The 13,527-nt window shown below is 40.7% G+C and overlaps 2 protein-coding genes across 2 annotated transcripts; both read left to right on the forward strand.

Annotated features, from left to right (window-relative positions):
* Nucleotides 1-1,029: 1,029 nt before the first annotated feature.
* Nucleotides 1,030-6,299, forward strand: LOC132959319 (kelch-like protein 41b). Its single transcript, XM_061032233.1, has 6 exons — nucleotides 1,030-2,321; nucleotides 3,144-3,301; nucleotides 3,710-3,817; nucleotides 4,839-5,024; nucleotides 5,634-5,780; nucleotides 5,866-6,299. The coding sequence occupies exons 1-6, from the start codon at nucleotides 1,221-1,223 to the stop codon at nucleotides 5,975-5,977; spliced, it is 1,812 nt and encodes a 603-aa protein (XP_060888216.1). The 5' UTR covers nucleotides 1,030-1,220; the 3' UTR covers nucleotides 5,978-6,299.
* A 1,332-nt stretch (nucleotides 6,300-7,631) lies between these two features.
* Nucleotides 7,632-10,397, forward strand: LOC132959320 (2-oxoglutarate receptor 1-like). Its single transcript, XM_061032234.1, has 2 exons — nucleotides 7,632-7,923; nucleotides 9,303-10,397. The coding sequence occupies exon 2, from the start codon at nucleotides 9,312-9,314 to the stop codon at nucleotides 10,284-10,286; it is 975 nt and encodes a 324-aa protein (XP_060888217.1). The 5' UTR covers nucleotides 7,632-7,923; nucleotides 9,303-9,311; the 3' UTR covers nucleotides 10,287-10,397.
* The last annotated feature ends 3,130 nt before the right edge of the window (nucleotides 10,398-13,527 follow it).

The raw sequence follows: 13,527 nt of genomic DNA on the forward strand, positions 1-13,527 counted from the left end.
GATTGGTGGACAGAGCTGTTAGGATGTGTGGCTCTCACCTGTTTCTACACACAGCTGCTACAGACAAACTTTTCAGGCCCTTTTTTTAGCACTATCAGGTTTTTTCTGCTCTTCAGTTAAACTAAGATCATTTTTCCATGTAAGATTTTGCATTGGCTTTGGCTGTTCCCTCGTGGAATTCTGATTGCCTGTGATTTAATTAAAACAGAGAAAGGTAAATTAGAAGGTAAATAAAACAAAAAAAATTGCTTTAAAAAACGCTCCTCACAGCTTTAAACAGTATAAATAAGTAATATAATATTATGATAGAATAATATAATTTATAGATTACAAATGCAAGCTTTCTTACCTGCTTTCATTTTAAATGTGTAAATGTCGGCTTTGGGAAGTTGGCCTTAGGCTCTTAGTTATTCACTTCAAAGTAATTGGCAGAGAACTGAATCATTAAAAATGTAACTCGAAGACCAAATTGTTTTGTGACAATATTTATTTATTTTTTAACTTTAGCGATAAACAACTGGTAGCTTAGTCATGGTGGCTAAATGACGTATAGTTTGATATACTGTATATCTAAATATTGGTTTAGTTTTCTATTTGTCAGGGGGACACAAGGGAAGTGGTGGGCTCCAAAAATGTAAATGTGGTTAAATGTTTACATCAAGTAAAAGTCCTCCTTTATGTTTGAATGAAAGGTTAGAACATATTGAGAGGAGGGTGTTATATCTTCAGATAGAAATGAGTGGATGTTCTATCTAAAGTCATGAGAAGACATGTATTTTTGAATGTGACTCTGATTGCTCTAAATATCAGTCATAGAGTCATAGGTAGAGCTTGGGGCGAGCTATTCAAGGGTTTTGACGGCATTGTGTCCGCTGTTAGTCGGCCACATGACACTTTGGGAGCTGCATCGTGGTGGCATATCCCCAGCCTGAGCAGCCAGTTGCTTCTTTCAGTCTGTGACAGCAGCTGCAGGAGCCGAGGTCTGTGCTGCACTGTGATTCGGCCCAGTCAGATTCCACAAGAGCTGAGACAGGCAGGGGGCAGAGGGAGCTAAATTTAGAGAGAGGTGGGGTTACATTGCAGGGTCTTCACAGTGGCAGCCCTTTCTGTGCCCTGCCTTTTCCAGCCAGGACCGACTGCCAACAGGACCCGTGGCCTCCGACTCCTTCCTCTTTCCACAGACCCCCTTGTTCACCCGACGTTTCCCCTCCTGACTCGCCATGGACCCCAACGCCATCAAGGAGGAGCTGCGCCTGTTTCAGAGCACCCTGCTCCAGGACGGGCTGAAGGAGCTGCTCAATGAGAATAAGTTTGTGGACTGCACCCTGAAGGTGGGCGACCGCAGCTTCCCCTGCCACCGGCTCATCATGGCCGCCTGCAGCCCTTACTTCAGGGAGATCTTCTTCACAGAGGATGGGAAGGAGGTGGAGAACACCAAGGAGGTGGTTCTGGAGGATGTCAACCCCTCCATCCTGGATATGATCATCCAGTACCTCTACTCTGCTGAGATTGATCTCACAGATGACAATGTGCAGGATATTATTGCTGTGGCTAACAGATTCCAGATCCCTTCTGTCTTCACTGTTTGTGTCAACTACCTTCAGAAGAAGCTGTCCCTAAGCAACTGCTTGGCCATTTTCAGGATGGGCCTGGTTCTCAGCTGTCCAAGACTCGCGGTGGCTGCACGCAACTTCGTCGCAGACCGTTTTGAGCTCCTCTACAAAGAAGAGGAGTTCTTGAAGCTCGCAGCGCATGAACTGTTCGCCGTCATTGGTGGGGACTCGCTGAATGTGGGGAAGGAGGAATTGGTGTTTGAGTCGGTCATGGCCTGGGTTCGTCATGACAAGGAGCGCGTCAAGGTCCTGAAGGATGCTTTCAACTGCATCCGCTTCCGCCTGCTGCCAGAGAAGTACTTCAAGGAAAAGGTGGAGACGGATGAGTTCATCAAGGCCGATCCAGAGCTCCAGAAGATGCTCCAAGTCATCAGGGACGCCTACAAGGGGAAACTTCCAGAGACACCCAAGAAGAAAGAGGGGGAGGAGGGGGCGGAAGGAGGTGATGAGGAAAGCCTGTTCCCTGGATATCTGAATGACAGCCGCAGACATGGCATGTTCGGACGGGACTTCATTCTGATGATTAATGATACAGCCGCAGTGGCGTACGATGTCATTGAGAATGAGTGCTTCCTGGCAGCCATGGCAGAGCAGATCCCACGTAACCACGTCAGCCTGGCATCAGAGAAGGACCAGCTCTACATCATTGGGGGACTGTTTGTAGACGAGGAAAACAAAGCTCTACCCCTGCAATGTTACTTCTACTTGGTAATTATGTTTTACTTTCATTTGAAACCTTGTTTTTTGTTCAATTAATTATAAAATCAAGATTAATCATTGACAGATTCTTTCACTGGGAGATACACTGTTATTCTTTTTTTTTTTGCAAAGAATGACGTTAGGAAAAAAGTATCACCATTCAATCCTTATATAAGGCAAGGCCAGGAGATGGCAAGCATCGAAACACACATAGCACGCCTGTTTAGCTGAACAAACTTTGTTTCTTCAGTAATTCATTTTACGTATAAACAGTTTTGAAGAGAAATATATAGAAATCTTAATTAGCTTTAGTTATGTTATCATGCAGAGTGTTTGCTCAACTTTCAAAATAATTACAGATTAACTGTAACTTCTGTTCTAGTCTGTGTGCTAATCTAAAATAACCACGCCCACTCACTAGCCCGTTCACATTTGACATTCACTGTGCTGCTGAGAGTAAGAAACTCCACAGGTCTGTCATATATAAATAAAGAGCTAATGTCAGGATAACACTTGTCTAGCTTAGCATAAGAATGCCAGAGGAAGAAAGCAGCAAGCATGCTGTTGTTGCTTGCTGTTCTTTTTGGTTAAAAAGATGTAAAACTAACAAACTAAAAAACAGACATAGCCATTTTAGTTTGTTAGTTTGAGTTAAGTTGTTGGGCAGAACTAAGTTTGACTTTCAACAATGTCAGTTCCTGCCTTCGGGCTTTAAGCTACGCTAAGCTATGTTGCTTGCTAGCCTTTTTTCGTTATTAGTCATATTTTTGGGTGTATCAGTCTTAGGCAACAGAAAGTAAACAGGTTATATCTGACTTTTTAAATTCACAGTTGGATCCATTGACATCAGAGTGGGTCGCCCTGCCGCCCATGCCTTCCCCAAGATGCCTCTTCAATATCGGAGAGAGCAACAACCTGCTGTTTGCCGTGGCAGGAAAAGACCTCCAGACCAACGAATCCCTGGACACTGTGATGTGCTACGATGTCGAGTTAGTGTTTTTTTTCCTTTATTGCTTCTCCCTCTTTCTCGTAACGTAATGTCTTTCTTATCTAACTTCTCACCCTGTCTCTCACCTTCGACACAGTTTTCAGGTGATAATTAACTAATTAAGTAAGAAAACTGCTTACAGTCAGAACAAAGTGGTGTTTAGTTACGTTTAATTAAGTTTGAATGTGATTCCTCCCTCATAATCAGCCCTGGTTGTTTCTGAGATAATAAGAGAGTCATATTTTTTAATTAAAGGCAGGATATAAACATTATCACAGATCTAGATTGGTTTGTCTCCTCCACATGAGAAATCACATGTAACAATGACACATTCTGACCAAAAGAAAACAGCAGCAAAAATAACTGTTCTACTATTTTTAAATGTTCAACATTAATATTCATTCTTCAGGAAAATGAAGTGGAGTGAGACCAAAAAGCTTCCTCTGAAGATCCACGGCCATGCTGTTGTCTCCCACAAAGGACTGGTGTACTGCATTGGAGGAAAGACAGATGACAAGTGAGTAAATGAGAGTGTGTGTGTGTGTGTGTGTGTGTGTGTGTGTGTGTGTGTGTGTGTGAGACCTTACTCTGTGAGCTGCAGCTGCTCCTGGTCTATCATTCTGTCAGTCTGCAGGGCTTCACAGTATGTCATAGACAACAATTACATTGCTTCAATCCAGGACTAATATGTTATAATAATAGAGAATAATCTGATTTGTGCTCCCCTTGTTGAATTTCACAGAGAAAACAAATAGTCTGCTTACTTTCTCTGCTCTAACACAAACCACTGACCGTGTGCTATCTGAACTGTTTTTCGCAGTGATCCAGAAAAACTGCAGGATTTAATACAGTCACTAATAATAGGCTGATCAATCAGGGTCGTGTTCTCGGCTGTCAGCTGAACATCAGTCAGTGAGCCTAAACAGGTGTGCTTCTCCTGCACTCCCTTTTAAAATGGTGCTCGGTTTAAGAAAAAGAAGAGAAACAGAAGGTGTCAAAGGCTTCATCTGAGTGTGCCTGATATCAGTGTGTGTTCTAATTTAAGGACGCACGATGCAAAATAACAGCGTCTGCATCTAAGAAAACCTGTAAGGGAAGGCAAGATACAGACGACCAAATATATAACTCAATAAAACAAGAAAAGAGGGAGGAAAAAACCCAGAATATATATACCTATATTCTTTATCTCTTTGTATCAGGTCCTTGGCAAAACCAAGTATGAGGAAGAAATGACACCAACATGTAAATGGATGCAAATCAAGCATATGACACTTTTAATAAAATACAGTTGTTACATGCACGTTTTAGTCCTCGCTACCTAAATTATAATATGACCAAATCCCATCAGTATATAGTCAATCCAGTATTAAACATCCCAGAAAAAGATCTGCCTAGAAAATGAAGTTAGTGTAGTTTGCTCCAACAGTTTTTCATTGTAGTTGTGCAATCCAGATGAAGATATCTTATCATTTAAATATCAGTGCATGAACCCAATGCCACTAATAATCCCACCATTGTACCCCTCCTTGTGCCCACAGCAAAGCCCTCAACAAGATGTTTGTGTACAACCACAAGCAGTCAGAATGGAGGGAGATGGCGGCCATGAAGACTCCCAGAGCCATGTTCGGAGCCGTCGTCCACGACAACAAGATCGTGGTGACTGGTGGGGTCAACGAGGAGGGCCTCACTAATATATGTGAAGCTTACGACTTCACTGCAAACAAGTATGGAACTCTAATTATTTCTGTTTTCTTAATTTAGGAGTGCTGTGAGAAAGGGTGTACATTTACCACAACAGACACAACACTAAGCTCTTAGAAGTATTTTGACTACATCATACATGTTCAATATTGAAAACTGTAAGTAAAAAAAAAAGATAAACGGTAACTTGTCGAGCTTGCTAGCTGAGAAGAAGCGAGTGTTTTATTGGTTAGAAGCTGAGCAGTCTTATGTAGCACGACAAAGTGTAAAAAAAAAAAAAAAGTGACATGAAATAAAGGTATCATTGGGGGAAATGTTACAATGCAATAGAAAAACACAAAAAAAAAAAAAAAACCAGGTACTCTATATTGAACGCAACAAAAAACAAGTGATGAAATTGTATTTAGCAGGGAAGTTTAAGAAGTTTGTCCTAACTCATATTGTTGGTTTATTACCTGTGCAGTACATCTGTAATACATTATATTTATCTATTCAGGCCTTAACAAACCCAACTGTTCACTAAACCTACAAAAAAAAAGTTAAAATTGGACTCATGTGCCAAGGCAGAGAAGTCTTTGAGTATGAGATCTCCATCTTACACTCAAACTTCTCCTAATGTTGTTCCTCCTCAGGTGGGAGCCCTTCACAGAGTTCCCCCAGGAGAGGAGCTCTGTCAACTTACTGAGCAATGGCGGCTCCCTGTACGCCGTGGGCGGCTTCGCTATGGTTGAGACAGAGAATAAGGAGGTGGCTCCCACAGAGGTCACTGACGTCTGGCAGTAAGTTTTCTCACAGAAATTTGCATGTTTTTGTTGTTAGCTTCGTCTCTGTTCTGAGCGCTGACCTTCATTTTGGTCTCATTAGGTATGAGGACGATAAGAAGCAGTGGAGTGGCATGCTGAGGGAGATGCGTTACGCTGCCGGCTCCTCCTGTGTGTCCATTCATCTCAATGCAGCCAGGATGCCCAAACTGTAGACAAACAAATTTCTTTATTTCTAAACACTCGAACAAGACCTCCTGACACCCCCTCCCCCCTTCTCCCCCAGCGAGCTGCCTCCGAGGCGTCTCATCCTCTGCGCTCGGATTTCTGTGTGTCGAGTTGATCTTTGACATAAATATTTTCTCTGAACTCAGATGATTTTATCTGTACTATAAACACTCAGTTCTGCTGCCTCTTCAAAGACTGCACCATCCCCACAGTATTGATAAAAAGAAGCCACTATTTAGATTGATCTATAAAACACTGTTCACATAGTTTCTTGCTCTTCTTTTGTAAAATAAACCTTGAAAAAATCTGCCTCTTTTTGCTGCGTTTGATTTCGTTTGATTTATTGAAACGTGACACAACAGAGACTTTGTTAACACATCGAGGGCAGCCAAGAGAGCAAATATAGACATTTATAACTCTTTTGTTCTTTCAGGCAAACAAGGAAGTGAAACTGGGTTAATGGAAGGTGAGGTCTTCACATTTGAACACAGTATAAGGAGCTTAAAACACGTGTTGTACTTATACATGTCAACATGTCCAAAGGTGTCTACATTAGAAACATGACTGGAAAATTTAAGGTACAGCTTTGGACTTTAGCCTCCCTCATTCAATATGTCCACATTAAAATATTACAGAGTTAAACTGTTTTTGTTTAATTGTGTGACATTACATTGCGTCTCGTTGCGTTACTGTACGTTAAGTTACGTTGCGTTTAATAACGATGGATTACTGTACATTATGTTGTGTCCCTTTCATTGCGTCGCATTTTCATCGGGTTGCACACCATCACCTGATTGAAAGTGAATCTTCATTCATCAGTGCTGACTGCCAAGCCAATGGAACCCTTCATACTGCATCATTTACCTTCTACAATGATTGATGTTCCCACCAGAGGAGAGAATCCTCATTACAGTACGTTGGCAGTGTTTACTTGTTTTGTCTGTATTTTGAAACAAACAACCCCATAACTGGGTGTTACAATGTTGTGGCTATTTGTTACATTTCTGTAATTCCAGACTGATATCACAGCTAATGAGCCAGATGTATTCCTCACAGTCGGAGGCGACCAAAAAAGAGCTACAAGAGGAATTAATTGACTTCAGGAGGTGAGACATTTTTTTTAAATCATTATACCAAAAATGTTGCTCTGTATGTTCTGATTTTTTTTTTTTACTATAAACTGCTATTTGATCATTGATTTGGGACTTGATGTGCTGCCTTACACAATGCGATCATAAATGTTGATACTTTACAAATATATTTTGCACAACATGCACTCACTCTTGATTTGATGATTTAGAAATGTCTCGTTTTGCTTTTTATGTAAATCTGTGGCAGCTGTAGGACTCTAAATTGTGTCACCGTTGAAGGTGTTTAATTACATGATAGGAAGGAATTTTAGAAAATAATTACACTTGGAAAGAGGACCTTGTTTATTGAGTGTTCATTTCCCACATTCTTCTTCACTTCCTGATTACTTTAATCACAAAGCGAGGTCTGTGCCTGTGCCAAAATTAGCTCTGTTGTGTCACTCTGATGTCATCAAAAGCCCTTTTGAAGAAATAAAGCAGACCTCTGTAGTTTATTTTCCTGAACACAAGGTGTACTGGATAATGTTATTAGTCAAGAAGCAGAAAATATTTGTTTTTATTCTCTACAAATTCACCTGAAATGTGACCTGTGTGAATAACTTGAACCTTGAGCTTCAGCAGCTCAAACATGACACCAGAAACTAAGCACACATGGCTGAAGGAAATGCACACAATGGCAGACTTGCAAACAAAAATATGCTGGAGTTTCCCCCTGGGTGGAGAAGACTGGAAGGGAAAGGGAGAGAGTAGGAGGAGGAGGAGTGACGGAGGAATTGATGTGAAAACAGAGATGAGACACTGAAGGCTTGGAGAGAACACTGATGAGGACTCTGTAGCTTAAAGTAAGTAGAAAACTATTTTTTAAAACAAAACCTTTCATGACTCAGCCTCTCAGCTGGATAAAATAATCTTTTGGACAGTTTACATTCATCCACAAAACTCTAAAAAATAAGTGTTATAATGAGTACAAGTTCCTGCCTCATGAGTGTTCAAGCAATGTGTAAATGACAACTCGCACATCTCCTCACATCCATAATGAGAGCAGATTGCACTGACAGCATTACAAGAAGCTGCCGTCAAGCCAGAATGCCATAGGCGCTGTCATATCCTGAAAGGCTTTCAGAAAGCAGACTGTTGACAAGGAGAGAAGAGTTTTGTTTGCTTCTTTCTTCTTCTGAGTTTGCTTGATTGTTTCTTTCCGTGTCTGCTTGCCTCTTTCTTCCGTGCCCTCTCCATCCCTCCTCAAGCGGTAATTGCCAATGACACTGATATGAAAGCAGAGGGAAAAGGGAAGGATGATTTGCTTGTAGCCTATTTTTTCCCTCAATCAACAAAAAAATACTGTATTTGTTTTCTCTTCAATTGACAGGGATGGTTTGTTCAGGCAGCTCAAAACATCCGTCACAAATTCAGCACTTATTTAACAGTATGCTCCACAACTCCAATCTTTTTACATTAACGTAATGTACCCAGAGAAAATGACCACTAGAACGTGCCATTCCACTCATTTTTTCATTGAATCATTTTCAGCATCTTGCGGCTAAATGTTTTTGTTTCAGGGGCCGCGTCCAGCGTCAAGGTTTTGATATATTGTCACTTCTGTAATATGAGTCACAGCAGGAAGCTATTTCCATGGAATTCCCTTAAGGTCACGGGAAGCCTCAAAACTACAATATCCTTCTTACTATGTATTTGCGGTCCTGTGTTCATAAGAGATGGCATATGAAAATGATTAGAAATAAGCTAAAAATTCAAACTCAAGAGCTACACAATCAATTTCTCGACATAATTTAATTATTCTTTAAACAAATCCAAAGAATAGAATCAAGGAAGCTACTTCTGTAAAAATGTAAACAAAACCTCTTACGTCAAAAAATGAAGCCAATGTAGAAGTGATAAAACCTGCAGTTCATCAAGTGTCCACTTGAGGTTAGCTGCAAAAACTCCTGATTCACATACACACCCATTCTAAAACGCTCATTTTAAAAGCAGATATAAACATGTTTATAGCCTAGTTTTAAAAGAAATTAAGTCTGAATAGCTAATTTCTTAATTGGCACACACTGTATGCGTGGGGGGTTTCTTTCAACTCACCCATTTTTATGATATCAAGCTTTTTGTACTGACGGGGACATTTAAAGAATAGTTCTATGTGTAAAAACGGCCTTCATTTCTAGCTAGACTTAAAACATGGCTCCTTTTTGTTTTTCAAATTCTGCAGAACTCCGTCATGGCCAGAGACGACTGCACCAACATAGATGACCTAATGAAACGCTATTACCTGCCTGTATCCTATGGAATTATCTTCATTGTGGGCCTGGTGGGAAATATCACATCCATTGGCATTTACATGACAAAGCTGCGTCCATGGAAGAGCAGCAGCATCATCATGGTAAACTTAGCGTTTACCGACCTCCTCTACGTCCTCAGCATGCCATTCCTGATCTTCTACTACAGCAACGGGGATTCATGGACCCTTGGAGATTTCATGTGCCGCTTTGTGCGCATTGGGTTTCATTTAAACCTGTACGGGAGCATCCTCTTCCTGACTTGTCTTGCAGTTTTTCGTTACATGGTGGTGATCAAACCTTTGATGGCTGCACAGGTGCAGCAGAAGATTTGGGGTATTATTGCATGCTCAATTGTGTGGATCCTCGCTGTTGCCGAAATCACACCTATGCTGACGGTGATATCCCTGAAACCCAAAAACAATAAGACAGCCTGCTTGGACTTTGCTAGCGCCATACCCTGCTATATGCGGTGGTATAGCTGGTTGCTCACTGCACTTGGGTTTCTACTCCCTCTAGTGGTGGTATTCATGTGTTACATCGGTATAGTGAAACAGTTGGCGAAAGGGCCCCACACAAACAGTCCATGTCGAATGCGAGCAAGGCGAGTAACCGTGTGGATCCTGGTGGTGTTCGTAGTGTGTTTCCTTCCATATCACATCTTGCGTGCATGGAGGATAGAAACTCAAGCGGCGGATAATGAGCTAAGCATGTTCGTGCATGCTGCATACATTATCTCCAGACCTCTAGCTGGACTCAACACTTTTTTTAACCTAGCTTTATACACTCTATCTGGGGATAAATTCAAGAGGGCCTTTCTTAGCACTTTTTACTGGGAGTGCTGGCTGACCAAGGCCAGGTCATTGATCAATCTGGCCATCATTAACAAGGCAGACAATGACATACCTGCTGTGTGACCGACTGCCTTCCAACACCTGACTCATCTCTCTCTTATGGACATGCTCTAGAGACTTTCTCAGGCATAATGTCGGGAAAGCTGCACAACGGCTGCGGTTTCTTCCGTGTACCCCCCCCCCCCCCCCCCCCCCCCCAGGCAGAAACTGCATTCCAACCACTGAAGTGTGAATATAAATGAATAAATATCAAGTGGTAATTGCTTGTTAAGTTAGACCTTTGTCCTCATCTTTTTTTCCTGTCTAGAAATCACTTTTCTTTTTTTACTTTACTTGACAAATAGTGTAAACACAAATAATTTAAGTGACAGAAGGTTTGAGTTTAATGTTTGTAATAAGTGTAATTGGGTTTCTAATGCATTAGTGTAATAGTCAGATATCTATTTCCCCCTGTTAAAATCTGATTAATGCAGAAACTCTGTTTTTCTTCAGAAATTTGCCACATACCTTACATCACTAATATTTGAAGCTATGTCACTTTTCTGTGCTGCTTTTTAAATATGTGATGTTATTATGATACTACAAGGTTTAAGTGTGGAATATTCTCATCACACTTTGCTCTTTTTTTCACATTTATTGTTTTGAGTGAAGTGTCATTATTTTCCATTTCAAAACCGTTTTTGTGATGCTTTTATTTTTTGTTTTTTCTACTGTCTTGCGCTAAGGGTACTTTACTTCCTGTTGGATACAAACCTTCTTTTATTTTGAAATAAAATAATGAACTACCAGCTACGACATTAACCATGGAAGAAGAAATTATAGCTGTGACGTTATTGTCGAAGCCGTCATTTACAAGCTGTACTACTTTAACCTATCGTGCGCTGGTTCGGTTTATTTACTGGTTTAGACAGGTGTCACTCATCAGGGTCACTTAACCTATCAGGTGTAGAGCAGGTGAAGAGGGGCGGGACAGTAGAGTAACGAGAGTAGGGCGGTACAGAGTACGGCTTTTGAACATTTTAATGTCGTTTATGTACGGTAATAGAAGTTTATATTGACTGATATTTAATTAATATTTGTTTTGTTTTGTACTGTGTAGAAAAGTGAGCTTTTTTAAAGACTGTGTGGGAGAAACTACAACTCTGAGTGAGTATGAACTGTTTTTAGAAATATATAATCATACGAACATTAAAAGTGAAGATGTACAGACAGTTTATTATTAGTTAGTATTATATTTATTTTTCGGTTTGACTTTTTATTTTCTTTGACTTTTATATTTTGACTTTGAGTTCTTAGAAAAGCGCTATAAAAAACCAATGTATTATTATTATTATTATTATTATTGATAAATGAAGCTCAAGCTCGCTATCAGCTCTGGTTATCCTTTTAGTAATTGAAGCCTACTTTGTGATACATCTAAAATATTGCAGCAGATAGGCACAAAAACGAAGTTGTAGCTAATCTGTGTACTTTTGTATTTATAACTTTAATGCACTTCATTTTGTAATTCAAATGCACATATGCCATAAAGGACATATATTACATATTTTACATTTCTGTTTTGATTTTATGCATTATATGTTGTTTTCACCGCACTCATATTTTTCGAACACTGAAGTCTCCTTTCTGCTGAGCCTTGGCACACAGACTCACTGAGGGGTCAGGTCGACGCACACTGACAGACATCCATCTGATGCTTCTCTACTGACATTGATTTGAAACAGAGGCACGTGGCTCTAAAATGTATAGGTCTGTACAGGTACTGTCGGTACTGGCCAACCACGTCCCGTGTTCTGTACTATGGTGACATCCCTAGTCACTAAAGGATCAAGTCCTATCATACAGTAAATTGTCTAAGTCAAGAAGACAAAAAAAAGACATTCGTCTATCAGTCTATTATAGGAAAAATCACACCAATCAACCAGTTTTTTTTTACATCAAAGGGTACTTTCCTGAATTTAGCATGTATTAGAAGAAACACTTCTTTGCATGGCCGTTATTCACATTTGCTTGGAAGCGGATGGACACTCTAAATTGATAGCAAAAAGAGACCGTATCAATCATCATGTTTTGCTGCATTTGTCTCCCCACCGGTGTGATAAAATGATTTTACAGCCAACAACACCTCCTGCAGCTACTGATCTGTGAAAGACTCTCAGGTTGTATCCAAGCACTCAGTGAGTTCTTTGCCGATGCATTCACCTCACCCATGAGCTAACAAGGCAGGCGGCACATTCCTCTATTTATTTAAGCCTACACACACACACACACACACACTGCTGTCTATGCTACAGAGAGCTGACAACAAAGTTAACTTCAGAGTTTGCATGTGAGTGCTTTCTAAGAGAACATTTACTTCATAACAGAACATGAATGGACAAAAAGGTTTCACTACAAAGACAAATCTGAGAGAACAAAGAGGCACCAAGCGTTCATTTATCTTCATCCAACCTCCCGGAACAAATCCTACCTGTCAACATCGTCCGTAGATAAAGGAAGCTCTTACATTATTTGTCTGCAAACTGCTTCATCCTGGATACAATTTGTCATTATGCTGCCATGCTTGATGGCTGGGATCACAACTTAAAATGCTTTAAAGCTGTGTCAATGTCATGTTTTAAGGTATCTTGTCACTTCACTTTGTGCATGTGTACATGGTGTCACTATCATAGGCTTATATAAGTCTAATCTTTCTCTGTAACATGCTTTGTAAGTAGAATAGAGACAGCAGCTGAGGATGGAGAGGCTATTTTGGTCCGTGGACATAGCCATTTCCTTTTCTGCCTCCTGACTGATCTCCTCCTCATCCTCATTTTCCTCCTCATGAACAAAACGTCTGCGCCGAGTGGTCGGGAAGTGCTTATTACAGCCACAGGATATTAATATAAAGCAATCACTCCTGCAACTAACATCTCAAAGGCCTGCTGTCTGCAGAAAGGTGTTGAAATAGATTGTTTTTCTTTCTGGAGTGCAAATTGAACGTCAGTTGAGCTGAGAACTGTATGTTTGTCAGATTATGGAGGGGGGGAGTGTTCAGCAAGCCGCTGGCTTTCTTCTATTTTCTGCAGCGCCAGCGTCATGGTCAATTGAACTTTAAATGATCAATTTGGAAGTGAAGAGCCTGTGATCAATGCCCTAATGGTGGAAATACCAATGTTCTCTCTCTGTGATGTAAGAGCGCTGAAAACTGCTCTGACAGGCTGTCTTTCAGGCCACAGCTCCCCCTTTAAAAAAGAAACGCCTCATCAGTGTGCGTCAGTGTGTCTGTCTGTGCGTGCATGTATGGAAGAAGTTGGCACACGGC

Source organism: Labrus mixtus, chromosome 24 (assembly GCF_963584025.1).
Source record: "Labrus mixtus chromosome 24, fLabMix1.1, whole genome shotgun sequence".
NCBI lineage: Eukaryota > Metazoa > Chordata > Actinopteri > Labriformes > Labridae > Labrus > Labrus mixtus.

Excerpts from the sequence above, each read along its gene's own strand:
- LOC132959319 (XM_061032233.1), top strand. The coding sequence starts at position 1,221 with ATGGACCCCAACGCCATCAAGGAGGAGCTGCGCCTGTTTCAGAGCACC. Across the intron at positions 3,818-4,838 it reads GGAGGAAAGACAGATGACAA|CAAAGCCCTCAACAAGATGT; the intron begins GTGAGTAAATGA and ends TTGTGCCCACAG. Across the intron at positions 5,025-5,633 it reads TACGACTTCACTGCAAACAA|GTGGGAGCCCTTCACAGAGT; the intron begins GTATGGAACTCT and ends GTTCCTCCTCAG.
- LOC132959320 (XM_061032234.1), top strand. The coding sequence starts at position 9,312 with ATGGCCAGAGACGACTGCACCAACATAGATGACCTAATGAAACGCTAT.